The following is a 13,358-nucleotide window of genomic DNA, read 5'->3' as shown; positions in this document are numbered from 1 at the left end:
TTAAACCACAGAGCGCCGGGAGAGGGGACAGAGCGGCTCCCGCAGCCACCTCCGGTCCTCCCGCGGAGGCCGCCCCCGCCCCGCCCGCCCCCTCCCAGGCGCGCAGGCAGTGCCGCCGGCGGGCGGGGTCGTCGCGCCCGTGTCAGGTCGGGTCGTGCCCCCCCGAGCGTGGCGGGCGCGCTGTTTGTGTCTTCCTAATGGCACTTGCGTGTCCGCAGTGCCCGCGTTAGGGCTCCCCGTGCACGCCTCGGGGTGAGACCTGCGGGGTTGCGACCCAGCAGTGGGTCAGGTTGGGTATCAGGGATAGGTTCTTCGGCAGAAGGCGGTCGGGCTCTGGAGCAGGCTGCCCAGGGCACTGGGCAGGGCACCGAGCTGCCGGAGCACCCGGCTCAGCCGTGCGGTCTGGTGTCGGGGTGGTCCTGCCTGGAGGCGGCAGTCTGACTCGATGATCCGTATGGGTCCTTTCCAGCTCGGGACGTTCGATGGTTCTGCGTCCCTGTGCCCTGCAGAGGATGAGCTTCAAAGGTTCCTCCCAGCTCGAACAGTTCTATGATTCTGTGTAAAGCTGGGATTCTTTCCCACCTGGTCCAGGTTAGAGCACAGTGGGGATGCAGTGCACGCAGCTGGCAGCCTGTGGCTCTGGAAGCTTAACCCAACTCTCTGCAGGTTCATTTTCTCATTCTGCATGCACATTTTCCCCTCTGCTCTGCGTACACTTCCCACGCCGTGTGCCCTTCTTCCACTGCTCACTAGGCCCCAGGTGAACTCCCAGCGCCCCAACATGCAGCCTGCCCTCCTCGTCCCCTCCTGACCCAGGGCATGGAGGAACAGGGAGGCACGACCATATGAATAACACGGGGCGTGTTGCTGCGCAGGCACGGCTGGCAGCAGCATCTTGTCATCAGGTGGCTGAGCATGCACCGTAACTAATTGGTGTGCAACTGAACTGCCTTCTTTCAGCCTCTCTAATCCTGCATAAGGCTTTCCAGTTAAAGCAGAAGGGAGGAGATTTCATCCTGAGAGGCTGTGATGCTTGCTGCAGTTTAGAATACCTTGAAGGTACTTTGCTCTCCAAGCTAGCTACTATTTTAACAATACATTGACAGTGTTTGTTTCTTCGTAAGATAAGATGCAGTGCTATCAGATTCCGGTGCCCTCACCACATCACTAAGAGCAATGACAACCTTGCTTGTTGATACGCAGCCAGCCAGGCTCCAGGGACACACAGCAACCTGCGCCTACATCAACCCTCGTGTGGCCGTCTGGATTGAGATGCTGAGGAGAAACTCCTCCATGGCAGTCAGCTTGATGTCTGAAATGTCTAGTGACGCTTCTAAAGTGATATTCTACCTTCCCTGGGTCACAAGGTGCGACCAAAATGCCGTCCATACTGTCACATGCACCTGAACTGCACCCAGTTCAAGTGCACCAAGTGGGCTGGTGCGCACTCTGACACAGGCTAGTGCGAATAGGAGTGAGGAGCATGAGCAGTCAGAAATGCCTTCATGTACTGCATTAATAAACTAGGAACACCGGGGAGATCGGGAAATAGAGACAGGCTTGCCAATAACACTCAACAAAGCAGTTCCTAAAATAGCACTGGGACTATGTGGGGTACACACTGCCAAGTCCCAGCACCTACTGTGGACGTGGCTATGAGAGTATGAGCAGAGGGTATCTGTGCAGGACGGACAGACAGTCCTGCGCAAAGCTCATCTACATGGGTAAACTCTGCAGTGGAGATATTTCCTGGTATCCTTCCAGCTAGAATCTGCAGGGTTTGGCATTTGTAAATGGCTTGCCTCGCAAACAAAATATATGTTCTCTGGAGAGTGTGGAGAGACAACAAACATAAAACTCCTTTGTGCCATTTGCAGTTGCCCTGTAGGGTAGAACAACTCTTTCATATCAACAGGGACGGTACTTTCATTTCCTAATACCTCTTTACTCACTGATCCTAAAGAGCTATCCAGAAGAAGGCCATTAGCATTTCAAAAGAAGATGCCAACATCAAGAGACGATTATGCTTAGGTGCACTAAGGAGAATTGTGTTTAATCACTGCTCTTACTCCTCAGGCCTTATGAAATCCCTCATTCCCTGTATCAGCAGCTTGTGCACATGTAACAGCTCACTGTGGGTTACATTAACATCTGACTGCTTGGAAAATGTCTGCCACACAGTAAAGTCTTAGCGGGGGATGGAGTCAGACAGGGACCTTCTACTGTACAGCAGTGTTTTAAGACCATGCTATATCCTATATAAAAAGCTTCAAAACTAGTGTCCAAGACATCTCTGGCTGTGCTCAGTCTCCTGAACAAGCTATGTCCTCAGACTGTATCCCACTTGGTACTCTCAGGAGCATATTTTAAATGGTATCATTTCCTCTGGCCCCATGTAACGGGATGCCAAGCCCTGGTTGGTGCCCACCATTCTGGACTGGCTAAAAGAGTGATGGGGATATAAACCAGAAACTCCCCAAACTGAGTCACTGATGACACGGATCCACACCATTCCTTGTTGTTAGAACAGGGGCTAATCAGTATTTACTTCATGGAGTGTCATAGTTAACTATGCAAAGATTGCAGACTGCTTCTGAGAGGATATTTTTAAATCTGTATCAGTGCTACCCCTTTATTATCCACTGTGATGTTATCAGGCTCATGCAGTATCAGGAATTAGTTGTTTGTCAGAAGGTAATTTCTTTTGAAGAGGGCTGGCACTGTGTGGTATCCTAACAGTTACTGCCCTGCTGGCAATTTTGGGCTCCCAGTCAATCCACCATCTCATGAGCTGCTCGAGTGAGGGATAAAAGCACCAAGGAACAAAGGCAGCATTGACGTTACAGTAATAGGCCTGACCAGAAATGTGGTATTTCTAGAATCACTTCAGAACTGACTTGAAATATTTACCAGATACCCGTTTTTTGACGTTTCTTCTAAGTACTAAGAATGCATTGCTGCACATCCACAGTGTGCTCCAAAAATCACAAGATCAGGTCATTGCTGGATGAGCAGACCTGTGTGCTCTGCATTACATGCCATAAACTCGCAGCTGTCATTTGCCTGAAGTGTGGGTTCTGTGCCAGAAGAAGCCCGTGGATAAATTGGAGACTCCTAAGCCTATGTTGAGTCAGCTGGGCAATCTGGATTTGTAACTTGGGAAAAATTAACTAGCATTGCTGTACTGGTAATGTGAAAATTAATTCTAGGAGTAATCTTCGTTCTTCCTCCATCTCATACACCTTCTGTGTATCGAAGCTACAGAGACAAACGTATTTCTGTTAAATATTTGGCCCATATTTAGGAAGTAGACAATATTAGTTGAAGCATTTGTTGTTTGCTTAGGGCAGCGGAAGCTTAATCCCAACTGAGGCATCTGGATTGCTCGCAAGAGTAAGGGCTATGCGTGCTTCCCACGTCAGGATTTGCGTGCTCCTGCTGCAATGCCAGAACAGGTTGTGGAAACGAGGACAGCTGCAACTCACCTGGGATGTGTGCAAAAGGCAACGTGCAATGTCCACTAGGTGGCACGGGCATTGCTGCTCGGTGTACCTGCAACACCTGGCCGCGGTCAGCACAGACACCAGGCAGCCTCCTCCGAGCCAGAATGAAGGGGTTCTGGGGAAAGACATTAAAAAAAGAAAGAGAAGTTTCAGGATGCGATAAAGCTTTTGTGACGAGAGGTTAGTTACCCTGAAATAAGCATTAAAAGCCTGTAAGTGCTGAGCCATTTCAAAGGAGAATGTCATTTCTGGATGAAACGCGTACGAGCGCTCATCCTTTCGTCTCCAATTGACAGCTCTTAAAATGCACTGTCTACAGAGATCTGTCACGGCACAATAGGTAGCATTTCAGCCTTTTAAAAGTTATTTTTAATCCTTACTATGATTTAAATAATGGTGCGGTGCATGCAGGATTGCTTGAAGTACTTGCCTGCCTGTTTAATGAGGGTCTATGGACACAAACTCTTTCTTGGGAAGTACGGTTTTCTAACAGATTTTGGCCAACAGCATAGAAACGTTCACACGCAGCCTTTGGCAGATGAAATTTCTTCTGCTCTTTTGGTCCAGCACAGTTAACATTTTAAGAAGTCTACAAACACACGCTGTGGTTTTGCATTAGCTCTAGTGCCCAGCGAACTGCTCTCACTGGGTTACAACTGTGTGGCTGGTCCTTGTCCTTATATCTAGTAACTGTAAATAGGAACATACTGGCTGCCCTGAGGTTTTACATGAACTGTTCCCATCATGGTATAACCCATAACCTTCTCATAGTCTCCATCAGGGAAGAGCTGGGGGGGGACACGGAATGAGCAGCTTGTAGGACTTCTTCAGTGACTGTTTTCCTGTCTGATCTATCTGTGAGTGCTACAGCTGCACTGCCCTTCCCACGCATCTGTTTAAGGCAGGAAAAGAGGTACAAGGGTATGTTGGTAAGAACGTTACGGATGTTGTTTGCTTGCCTTTTTCTCTGGAAAATGATGCTTCTACCGAAAAAACAAAGATGACAAGTCTCTGCATCTGCTGGCAATTGCAAATCAGTACTCAGCTTGCACAGAGTGATTACTGATAAAGTACATTTGCTGCGGTAATATGAGGTTCCCTGCCGGTGTTGGTGATGATTCAGGCTTTTAGGTATTTGTCTGCAGAAGGGTCAATAGCAGTGTTTTACCACCAGCGTTCCAGCGTTGCCTTAATTCACATTTAGGAGCCTAGTTCTTCTGGTTTCTCCTTTGAAGTCTTACTAGTTTATTGAACAGCGAGCTATGTCTAGTTTGCAGGCAGCAGCTTTCTGTTCTGTGTTTTTTCTTTTCACTTGCTGGGAGGTTTGTAGCCAGAGAGCTGACACTCGGCTAAAGGACAGCAGTGCAATGCTCTATCAGTGCCTTAAGACCAAACTCATCCCACCTTATATTCCCCTGATAACTGCTGTACCGCATTTGAATTAAAATAAGCAAAGCACCGTAGTAGTCCAAAACAAAATAAAGGTTTCATCAGCTAGGAAGGAAATACATCCTAATTTTGGTTTTCTAATACACGCAGTTGCAATTAAATTGAATTCAGACTTGTCGGGGCTTCCTTCCCACGTTCTTTGCCTCACATACCGGCTTCCCCTCACACATCCTTCATCTCTCCCTTCTCTCTTGCCCCCCCTGGCTGTCACTCATGCTCAGAATACTTTGCCAGCCAGCGAGTTCCTTCATTGCCGTTGTCTAAATTATAAGGAAACCCGTATGTTCCAGTGTTGCCCTTGTTAAAATAATTAATCTCCCCGTGATCGCGCTCCTGGTATTGCACTGCACACACTGCTGAATGTGAGGAAGCCTACGTGTACAACTTCTCGCAGGTCTGGTGCTCTCTGTTACAAATTTGGGGTGGCAGGGATCCGCCCGATGCCACGCTCTACACCATGGTCCTAAATCATTAAATCACTTAAAGTTCAGTTTCAATTATTGCTACAGAGACCTGGTAGATTCCTCCTGGGCAGGCTTTCTAATTTAATTATGCAAGAAATGTAAGTGATGACTGTGTCTTTCAGATGACATTGCGTTCCTGCCTCATAGCCTAATGTAGAATTAAATGTCTTCACTTTGCAGCTCTCAGATTGAATGCTGTTTCTTTAAAAAGTGCTCAGTCACGTGAAACTGAAAACAAAAATGTAATCAAGCAAATGAAGCAAACAAATCAAACCCCGAGAGCATCCTGGCTTTTTAAGATGTTTCTGTGAGCATGCTGCCACGTGTGAGCGCACAGAACAGTACCCAAGAGATCAGCGTATACGCTCATAATCAAATCTCACTTAAGTTTCAAACTTGTTCATTCTGTGAAACACGCAAATATTTCCATTCTCTCTGCAGATTCTGCCTCTCTGCTCTCATTACCAAGCCTCCCAGAAAACACACAAGCCCTCATCTTCCTCCGGTCAGGCTCTTAGTGTGTTTTGTGTGGTCTTTAGTTAGACTGTAAACATGCAGAAGTAGGAAGTGTCTTATAAAAAAAACCCTGCGCTGTCTCAATTCACATCCAAATTCTTCTCCCATACCAGCTGCGTCTGTTTGCCTAGCAGCAAGTCTTCTGTTAATGAATGACTCCTTCTCATTAGCTTGTCAGGCTGGATATGTAGCCTGCAGTTCCTACTCACATCGAGCCGCACGCCCTCCCTTGTAGCTTCTGGTAAAGCAAACAATGAGATACATAAAGCCTTCTGTCTCCCAGTTTGGCCTTTGCACGTTTAATCATTAACTAACACAGAATGCCAGAATTAAGTAACTAGCTGGTGGTTAAATATATTGAACATAAGCTGAGTCCTATGGGCTGCCTGGCCTGGGGGTTGTTGCAGTCTTTGCCATTGGCTGCCACTTCCAAGGCCTCTGTAAAAGAGAGGAAGAGTGGTTTGCTGAGAATACTCAGCAGAGCCAAGGGAGTTGCACTTCACACGTTTGTTTTGTGAAACTGAAATCTGAGGTAGATTCTCTGACACCTTGGAGGTTTCCAAAATGAGACCCTGAGCAACTTTGCCTAACTTTGAAGCTAGATACGCTTTGGTCAGGGGACTGGACTCCAGTCCGATGAGCTCCAGTGATCCCTGACAGCTTACATTCTTATTCTGTTAAAAGTTGAGATCATCTGCAGGTTTCCTCCGTTCAGAGTATTAATAGAGTGTCCTTTAGCCTGGCTGAATTCTTCACAAAACTCACAGGAGCTGAATATTTCTGGAACCTCTGTTTTTCCATCTGATTTGTGTAAAATCAGCCGTCAGGTTCAAAAGTTACTGGAGGTAAAAGATGGAGCAGACAGACAGACACTCCCTTCATCAAACACACAGGTCAACTGTATAAGCCTTGCCATCTTAAGACAACCCTCCTTCTATTTACTTTCATGCAGAAAACTTGTCAAGAGTGCACCTAATGAGGCCTGAAGCTGTCTTGTGTACTCCCAGCTGCAGCCAACCTGAAATAATACCCCCCTAGAGCCAACAGCACATTTCATATAGCTGAGATATTTGCTGTGCAATGGGAACTATGCGGAGAAGTTGAGATATTTAAGCCTGAAACCCGGGCATCTTCTTTCTGATAGTCAGAGATTATATAGTTGTGCTCACATGGGCATCTGTTCAAGTCTGCCTGCTGGCTTGTCCATCCCTGCCGGCAGACAGGGGAGTGTGTCTGTTACCTATCTGTGTCATCCTCAACTTTCTCATACCCAGGAGTGACAGAAAGGGGAATTTGACCTCGGCGTGCTCGAGACCGCCTGGCTGTCTGCTGTCTGCCTTTCCCTTTCTGTCTCTTCTTTCTCAGGATGCAGTCACACTACAAAATTACCTTGAGCGATCCGTCCCAACGTTTTTCCCAGGGGTTGCTCGTGATAAAGGGCAGACGTATGACGTGCATTGATAGTCTGTGCTGCTGCTGGAGACACTGAGACAGCGTGAATTCACTGTGGGTTGTACATGACCCTGAGATTTCTGTTCACCTAAGCCAGCTTTGCATCCCTCAGTGTCTGGGCATCTGCAAGGGGCCAGTTGTACAGCTTCAGTCCACAGGGCTTGCCTGGTCAGCTGAGTGATTTCTCTTGCAGCGATGGCAGCAGACTATACTGTTTCCTTTTCTCTCAGTTTACAGAAAACAAACCTATCATCTTCAGCTTTTGATGGCCCTGGAAAACGTTACTTTTGTGTTCCTGGGAAAGAGCTTCACAGCATTTCTATTTTCTGCCTCACGGGGAAGCAGAAACTGTGAAATTATCAGCATCCTCTGTGTCTCTGTACGTTCCCTAGAGCTGTTATACTGTGCAGTCTGAAATAGAGATCTGCCTCAGGGATTTGCTAATGATGCATTCAGTCTCAGCACGGCACATGCTCATTCCTGGGGAGTTACTGAGTTAGCATTTATAGTTCTACACTTTTCCTCTGAGTACATGAAACCCTCTGATTTTCCCTCAGCACTGAGGGCTTGCGCATTGGATTCTCTTCTCATGACAGCTCGTTTGGAATACCACCAGAAAGCTTTCAGCCTGGATCTCTCCTCCTAAAATCATAGACCACAGTTGCACTACACCAGTGATTCTCCCATGACTTGGTGCCTGATCGTCGGCAACAGTGATATGCAGTCTTTGGAGGCACATTTTCCAAATAATAAACCAAAGACATTTGCAGTGAAGATGGGTGATAGCTAGTGTTGATGCTGGAAGCCTTTTGCAACTGAGTAAATAAGCTCATAAATGAAAAGCAAGGAGCCAGCAGCCAGCGAGGAAAGCACAAGAAGACAAACCTTGGGAAGTAAGCACTGCTGGTTGTCCTAATGGTGCTAATTGGGGTACGTAGGGAAATGGCAGTGGTAAAGGATAAAGTTAACTCACCCAAGCTTACCCTGTCCTCTGGTTTGTGTGTCAACTCTTGTTTCTCCAGCCTCTTTATGCAAGGAGAATTTTGTGTGTGTGTGAGCAAAGGTTGAACCGACAGGAACACTTTTGCTGTATTTCATATTAACTTGCTAGCGAAGACAAGACTTTTCTTGCATGACCTACACGCCTGAACTCAGAATCCCTCTCCTGGGTCTGCCATCTTCAGATTTAAAACCTTTAAACAAGCTCAAGTTTTCATCTCCTCATCCATATTTCCAAAGCATGTAAGCCTCAAGGCACTAGGCCAACAACGGAATATTGCTGAGCACAAAGATGTTTTTGTAACCACATCAACTCAGCCCAATGCCAATCAAATGCAGCTAACCCTGCGTATGGCTTCACCTCCCAGGACAGTTCCATTATAACCTTCCATTTTTTTGCTGGTCCTCAGCTGATAGGAAAAGCTATTCTTCCAGCTTTGTAACTCTGTTTTATTTTTTCACTTGCAGTGAAATTGTGCTGAGAGCTGCCAGAGACTCAGCTGTGACACAGATCTATCTGAATTCAGGGTTTTGGAAGTGTTCCTTCACGCTTGTCATCTCCTTCAGAAAGCACTGCATTGTACCAAGTCTGTACATTCTTTACTGCTCTACTTGTTGCTATGGCCAGAGATGCCAAGTTTCAGTCTAATTCTTTTGAGAGACCAGACAGAAATCCGGATTGTCTTTCTTTCTGCTTTGTTTCTGCTCCTGGCTCCTACACTGTTCTCCCTCACCATCACCCAAAACTTCTTTCCGAGGCAGCTCGGAAACTTGGAAAGCACTGCCTTCTCCAGTCCCTCAAGCCCAGCACACTTCCCCCTTTTCCTGAATCAGGCAGGCTTCAGCAAAGAAGAGAACAAATGCATAGATTTCCTCTCTGGCCAGGTATTTCCAGAGTCAAGGGGAAGCAAAAAGGAACAGATGGGAACAGCCCTGAGCAAAGAAAAGGGAAGGTTTTGGCAGGGCAGCTACAAATGCATGGTGTTCTCTGTCAGGCTTGGGAAGGGTTCTTGCAGAAGGGAGAGCAGCAGGCCTGGCTGCATCATTGCCGTGGAAACAGCCAAATTGCTGGTTGGACAGATTTAGAAACGTCTTCAGCTTGGGACTACTTTCAGTAGATGTCATCTATCTCTGCAGAGATTCAAACAAAGTGGAAGTGAGGCAATGCCTCATGCTGAAAGCTGAAAACATAATTTCTTTCTTAGTTTCCAATGGAGACTCGATCTTCCACGGCTTTATGAAGATATTAGTTCCCCTCTGAGAAGCAGGTTGTGGTTTTGGTGGGTATTATTTTTTCCCCACTTCCTCTTACTTCTGGAGGGCTTTCTCTGTGAAGAAGCGAAACTGCTTTCAGCATGGTGATTCTAGTTGCATTTCAGAGCTCCTAGGCTTCTCCATGGGGTTCACCGTGGAGTTTAGGTAGCACGCTGACTACCTAAGTGCCATTCCTCTCTAAGATCTCCTCTTGATGACCTCAAAGATCTCCTATTTCCTCAAAGAGAAAACCCAGGTGATTTGTTCTCACCTTGCAGCTCATTTCATTTCCCCACACCTTTGAAGCCTAATGTCTTTCCCATGGCCCCATAATGCTATTTTTGAAGACAGCCTAAAAGATTTCAAAAGAAATGAATTAGAATTTGTGTATCGAAGACCAGTATCGAGAACATGGTTCTCTTTCCAGAACAGTGGGTAGAAAAAGCCATGGAAATCTCCTACGTTAGGAAAGCAAAAGGACTGATTACTGCACATATCTGTTAACATGCAAGATATAGAATAGGTAGGACTGTGTGATTTTTACCTGCTAATGACTGTCCTGGGAATCCCTCCAGACCACTCAGTAAATAAGCACTAATTCACTTCCATGTTCATCAGCAGTCTGTGTGTTGATGTTGTTACACATAAATGTGAAGCAAAAAAAACAGTAGGAAATACTGACTTCAGCTCTTTCATCCATTTAGGCATCTTAGCAGCCACGAGGAGAGCTGAGGATTTCCATTTACCTAGGAGAAAAGAGAAAGGATGCTAATTATTATGAAGTATTGAAGGGAAGAGATTTCTGGTGCAAACTGCCGAGAGGACCACCACAGCTGCAACATGGGACGAGGGACCAACGTGGTAAGCAGTCATTAAATAGGCAAGAAGGGTCTGCTCTTCCACCTCCTGTGTCTTGCCCCCCCAGGGAAGTGTCCCAGCCTCGTAACATGGCTACGGAGTCACAAGGAACGTACACAGTTGCTGCTTGTAGGAACAGGAAGCAGACACCTGCGTGGATTCAATACCTTTCATGTTTCAGTGTTTAGCCAGATTAGAAGGAGCTTCTTTTTAAATACACCGAAGAAACAACCTCCTCAATTGAAACAAACAAACAAGAAGCTTGCTAAGCTGGCCAGACCCATTCAAAGAGACGGGGAAAGGAAAAAATATTTGCCTCTTGGAAAAGATTTTGTGCCCAGTAGCACAAAGTCGCGTGATGTTTGAGTAAGGAGACCACTGCCCTCTGCTGAGGGAACCGCAGTTGTTTCTTCGACTGTTCCAAATGCCAGCAAAAGCGGCAACTTCACTGCTTGGAAAGTAAGCACATGAGGCATTGCTCACTGGGCCCCTGCTGCTCCTGCCTTTTTTCAGAAGTTTGCTAACCTGAATCTCTACCACCAAATATTCTGAAAACTCTCAAAGTAAATAGGAGCAAAGGTGATTACGCACAAAATCTCGACGTGATGGTAGCAGGAGCTGTGCAAACTTGAACTGGAGGCTTCAGAAGCAGTCTTTGTGATTGAAACACACTTCAGGCACCCTCGGCAATGTGATGTGTGCTGGAGCTAGACTGAGGTTTCCTTGCCAAAATCCAGCCGTGCATTATCAGATCAGGCTGAAGTGCTGTATGGTTTCTTAAATGACGGGTGATTGGATTTTTTTTTTACTGCTGCTTTGCGTGGCTGAGCTTTGACCCCAACCTTACATCAGCACCATTGTTTCTGCTGATGCAAAGCCAGGCCGTTCAAACTGCCTTTATGATATAGGTCTAACTTCACTGGCGTTCCGTAGTTTGTTAAAAAAGGATTAAAAAAACACCGACTCTTTTTTAAAAGTGTAACACGTAACAGTGTTTGCTACCACTTGAGGGAGCTCTTTCATTTACACGTTTTCATTGATACAAGTTGCTATGGTGCGTGCATGTTGAGAAACGATTACTCCATAGTTAAAATAGTGTATTGAAGGTAATGCTGCACCTGGCTTCTGGGTGACTGAATTCAAAGCCCCGATAGAAGCTTTAACTCCTGTGAAAATTAGTGGCAATAACTGCATGCCTCAGGAAGAGCTGCAGCTACTTAGAGCCTGAAAGTAGTGCACGGAGTTATGGAGAATTAAGGAGAAGCTGCATCCATCACATCTGCTTGGAAACAGCGCCGAGATTGATGGGAAGGTACGGGAGCAGGCACGAAGAGAGAGAGAAATGCAAGTCTGAAGGGAGCAGGGGTGGCTGCCTGGCTCTCCAAGTGAGAGCAAGTAGAAAGGTTGGCATGTCTGGGACAGCAGTTCTGATGCGGGGGCGAGCACGCCGTGATTCAGCCAGCAGTGCTGAGAAGCGGCGGTGGTGAGGCAATCATTGGGCAACGCAGCCCGCAGGATTAGTGTCAAACACTCGGGAAAATCAAGATTGCAAGCAGCGCGGTGACAAGCGTGGTAAAGGATGTAGCTGATGAAACACGGACCTGTGAAGACAAGAGCAGAAGATGTGTGCAAGCGGCAAAAAAACCAGAGGTGGCAATGGCTCATTCCATTTTTTAAAGGATGGGAAGAAAGGCAGCAAGGGGGGCTGGCCGGGCGTGCTGCCTGCAAACACACTTGGAGCAGAAGGAAGCTGTGAAACAGGTTTTAGGGAAAGGCTGAGAGACCAGAGGTGAGCACAGCGCCCGTCACACAGTGCTTCTCCAGCCAGAGAAGCTCTTCAAGAGCTGGTAAGGAACCGTGGTGCTGCCTACCCCTCGCCTCTGTAAGGCAGAATAAGTGAAGCCCTGCAGCTAGCTCTGAATGCCAGGTGCCCTCTTCCTTCTGCCAGAGGTGTCTGATTTTCCCCCCACCCAGAGCTGTGGTTTTGCTGATTAGACAGAACGGTTTCATCAGCGAGTTTGGGATCTTCAGGAATGGGAGACTTTCAGTTTCTTCCCCTTTTTCTCCTTGCTCGCCCTGCTCACGCTGGCACTACTGTGACTGCATTGCCAGCCCTGAGAGCATCTCTAGGAGGCATCGTGTTCAAACCGACTCGTGCAGAGCGGGGGCTCTGTTCTATCAATGTTCTAGCACAGCTATTTGCATTTCAGCATTTTTTTTTTTTTCAATCTTTACGGCAGTTTTCCTACTAAGCAGCCCCGTGCCTCGGTCTGGGAATAACCAGAGCGGCACGCACGGAGCCGCCCTGGAGCCACGGGGAGAAGGAAAGACAGAGGTTGGCGGCTCGGTTCTCGTTTTAGGAACACTTCCCCGTTTACACTGCGAGATGCAGCGGCAGGAGGTTACTGGGGTTCGTCGCCTGCTGACGCGGGGCGGTGACTCACAGCCCGTCACGCGCCGTGCCCTCCCCGCTGCAGGCAGAGCAGCGCGGGCTGCGGGTTGGGCCTTTCACCCACTTCTGACGCTCCGGACACGGAGCCGGGCCGCAGCGGGACCTCTCTCGGCTCCCCACCCCCTCTCCCCCCCCCCGCGATGGGCACAGTTCGTTCCGCGCAGCGTTTACTTGGGGCACCTGTGCGGCCGATCGCCGCCTCGGCTCCGAGAGCTCCTCCCTGGGGATGGGGGCTGCCGCACGAGCCGGCAGCCGCTCCGCCTTTACCTCCCCGGAACAACATTTGCCCTTGCTCCGGCAGAACCGTTCGAAACAATCTCCCCGCGGAGGCCACGACTTGTGCCGAACCCCCGAGCACTTGTTGAGCAACCGCCGCGTCCCCTCCCAAGGACAAGGGCGGGCGGGAGGGAC

At 48.0% G+C, this 13,358-nt stretch overlaps 1 protein-coding gene across 2 annotated transcripts in view; it reads right to left on the bottom strand.

The window, feature by feature from the left end:
• Window positions 1-11,802, bottom strand: part of ABL2 (ABL proto-oncogene 2, non-receptor tyrosine kinase) — a 49,481-nt gene extending 37,679 nt beyond the window's left edge. The window contains exons 1-3 of one of the 2 annotated variants that reach the window (XM_021404641.1): window positions 11,087-11,802; window positions 10,182-10,383; window positions 3,486-3,618 (exon numbers count right to left, since the gene is read on the bottom strand). In XM_021404641.1, coding sequence (XP_021260316.1) covers window positions 3,486-3,537 — 52 coding nt within the window. In that variant the 5' untranslated portion in view covers window positions 3,538-3,618; window positions 10,182-10,383; window positions 11,087-11,802. Of the gene's footprint in view, window positions 1-3,485; window positions 3,619-10,181 lie in introns of both variants that reach the window. The other variant, XM_021404640.1, reaches the window with a different exon arrangement.

The sequence above is a fragment of the Numida meleagris genome, chromosome 7, assembly GCF_002078875.1.
Source record: "Numida meleagris isolate 19003 breed g44 Domestic line chromosome 7, NumMel1.0, whole genome shotgun sequence".
NCBI lineage: Eukaryota > Metazoa > Chordata > Aves > Galliformes > Numididae > Numida > Numida meleagris.
The sequence above is the reverse complement of the archived record's forward strand: the minus strand, read 5'-3'. Positions and strand labels throughout refer to the sequence as shown.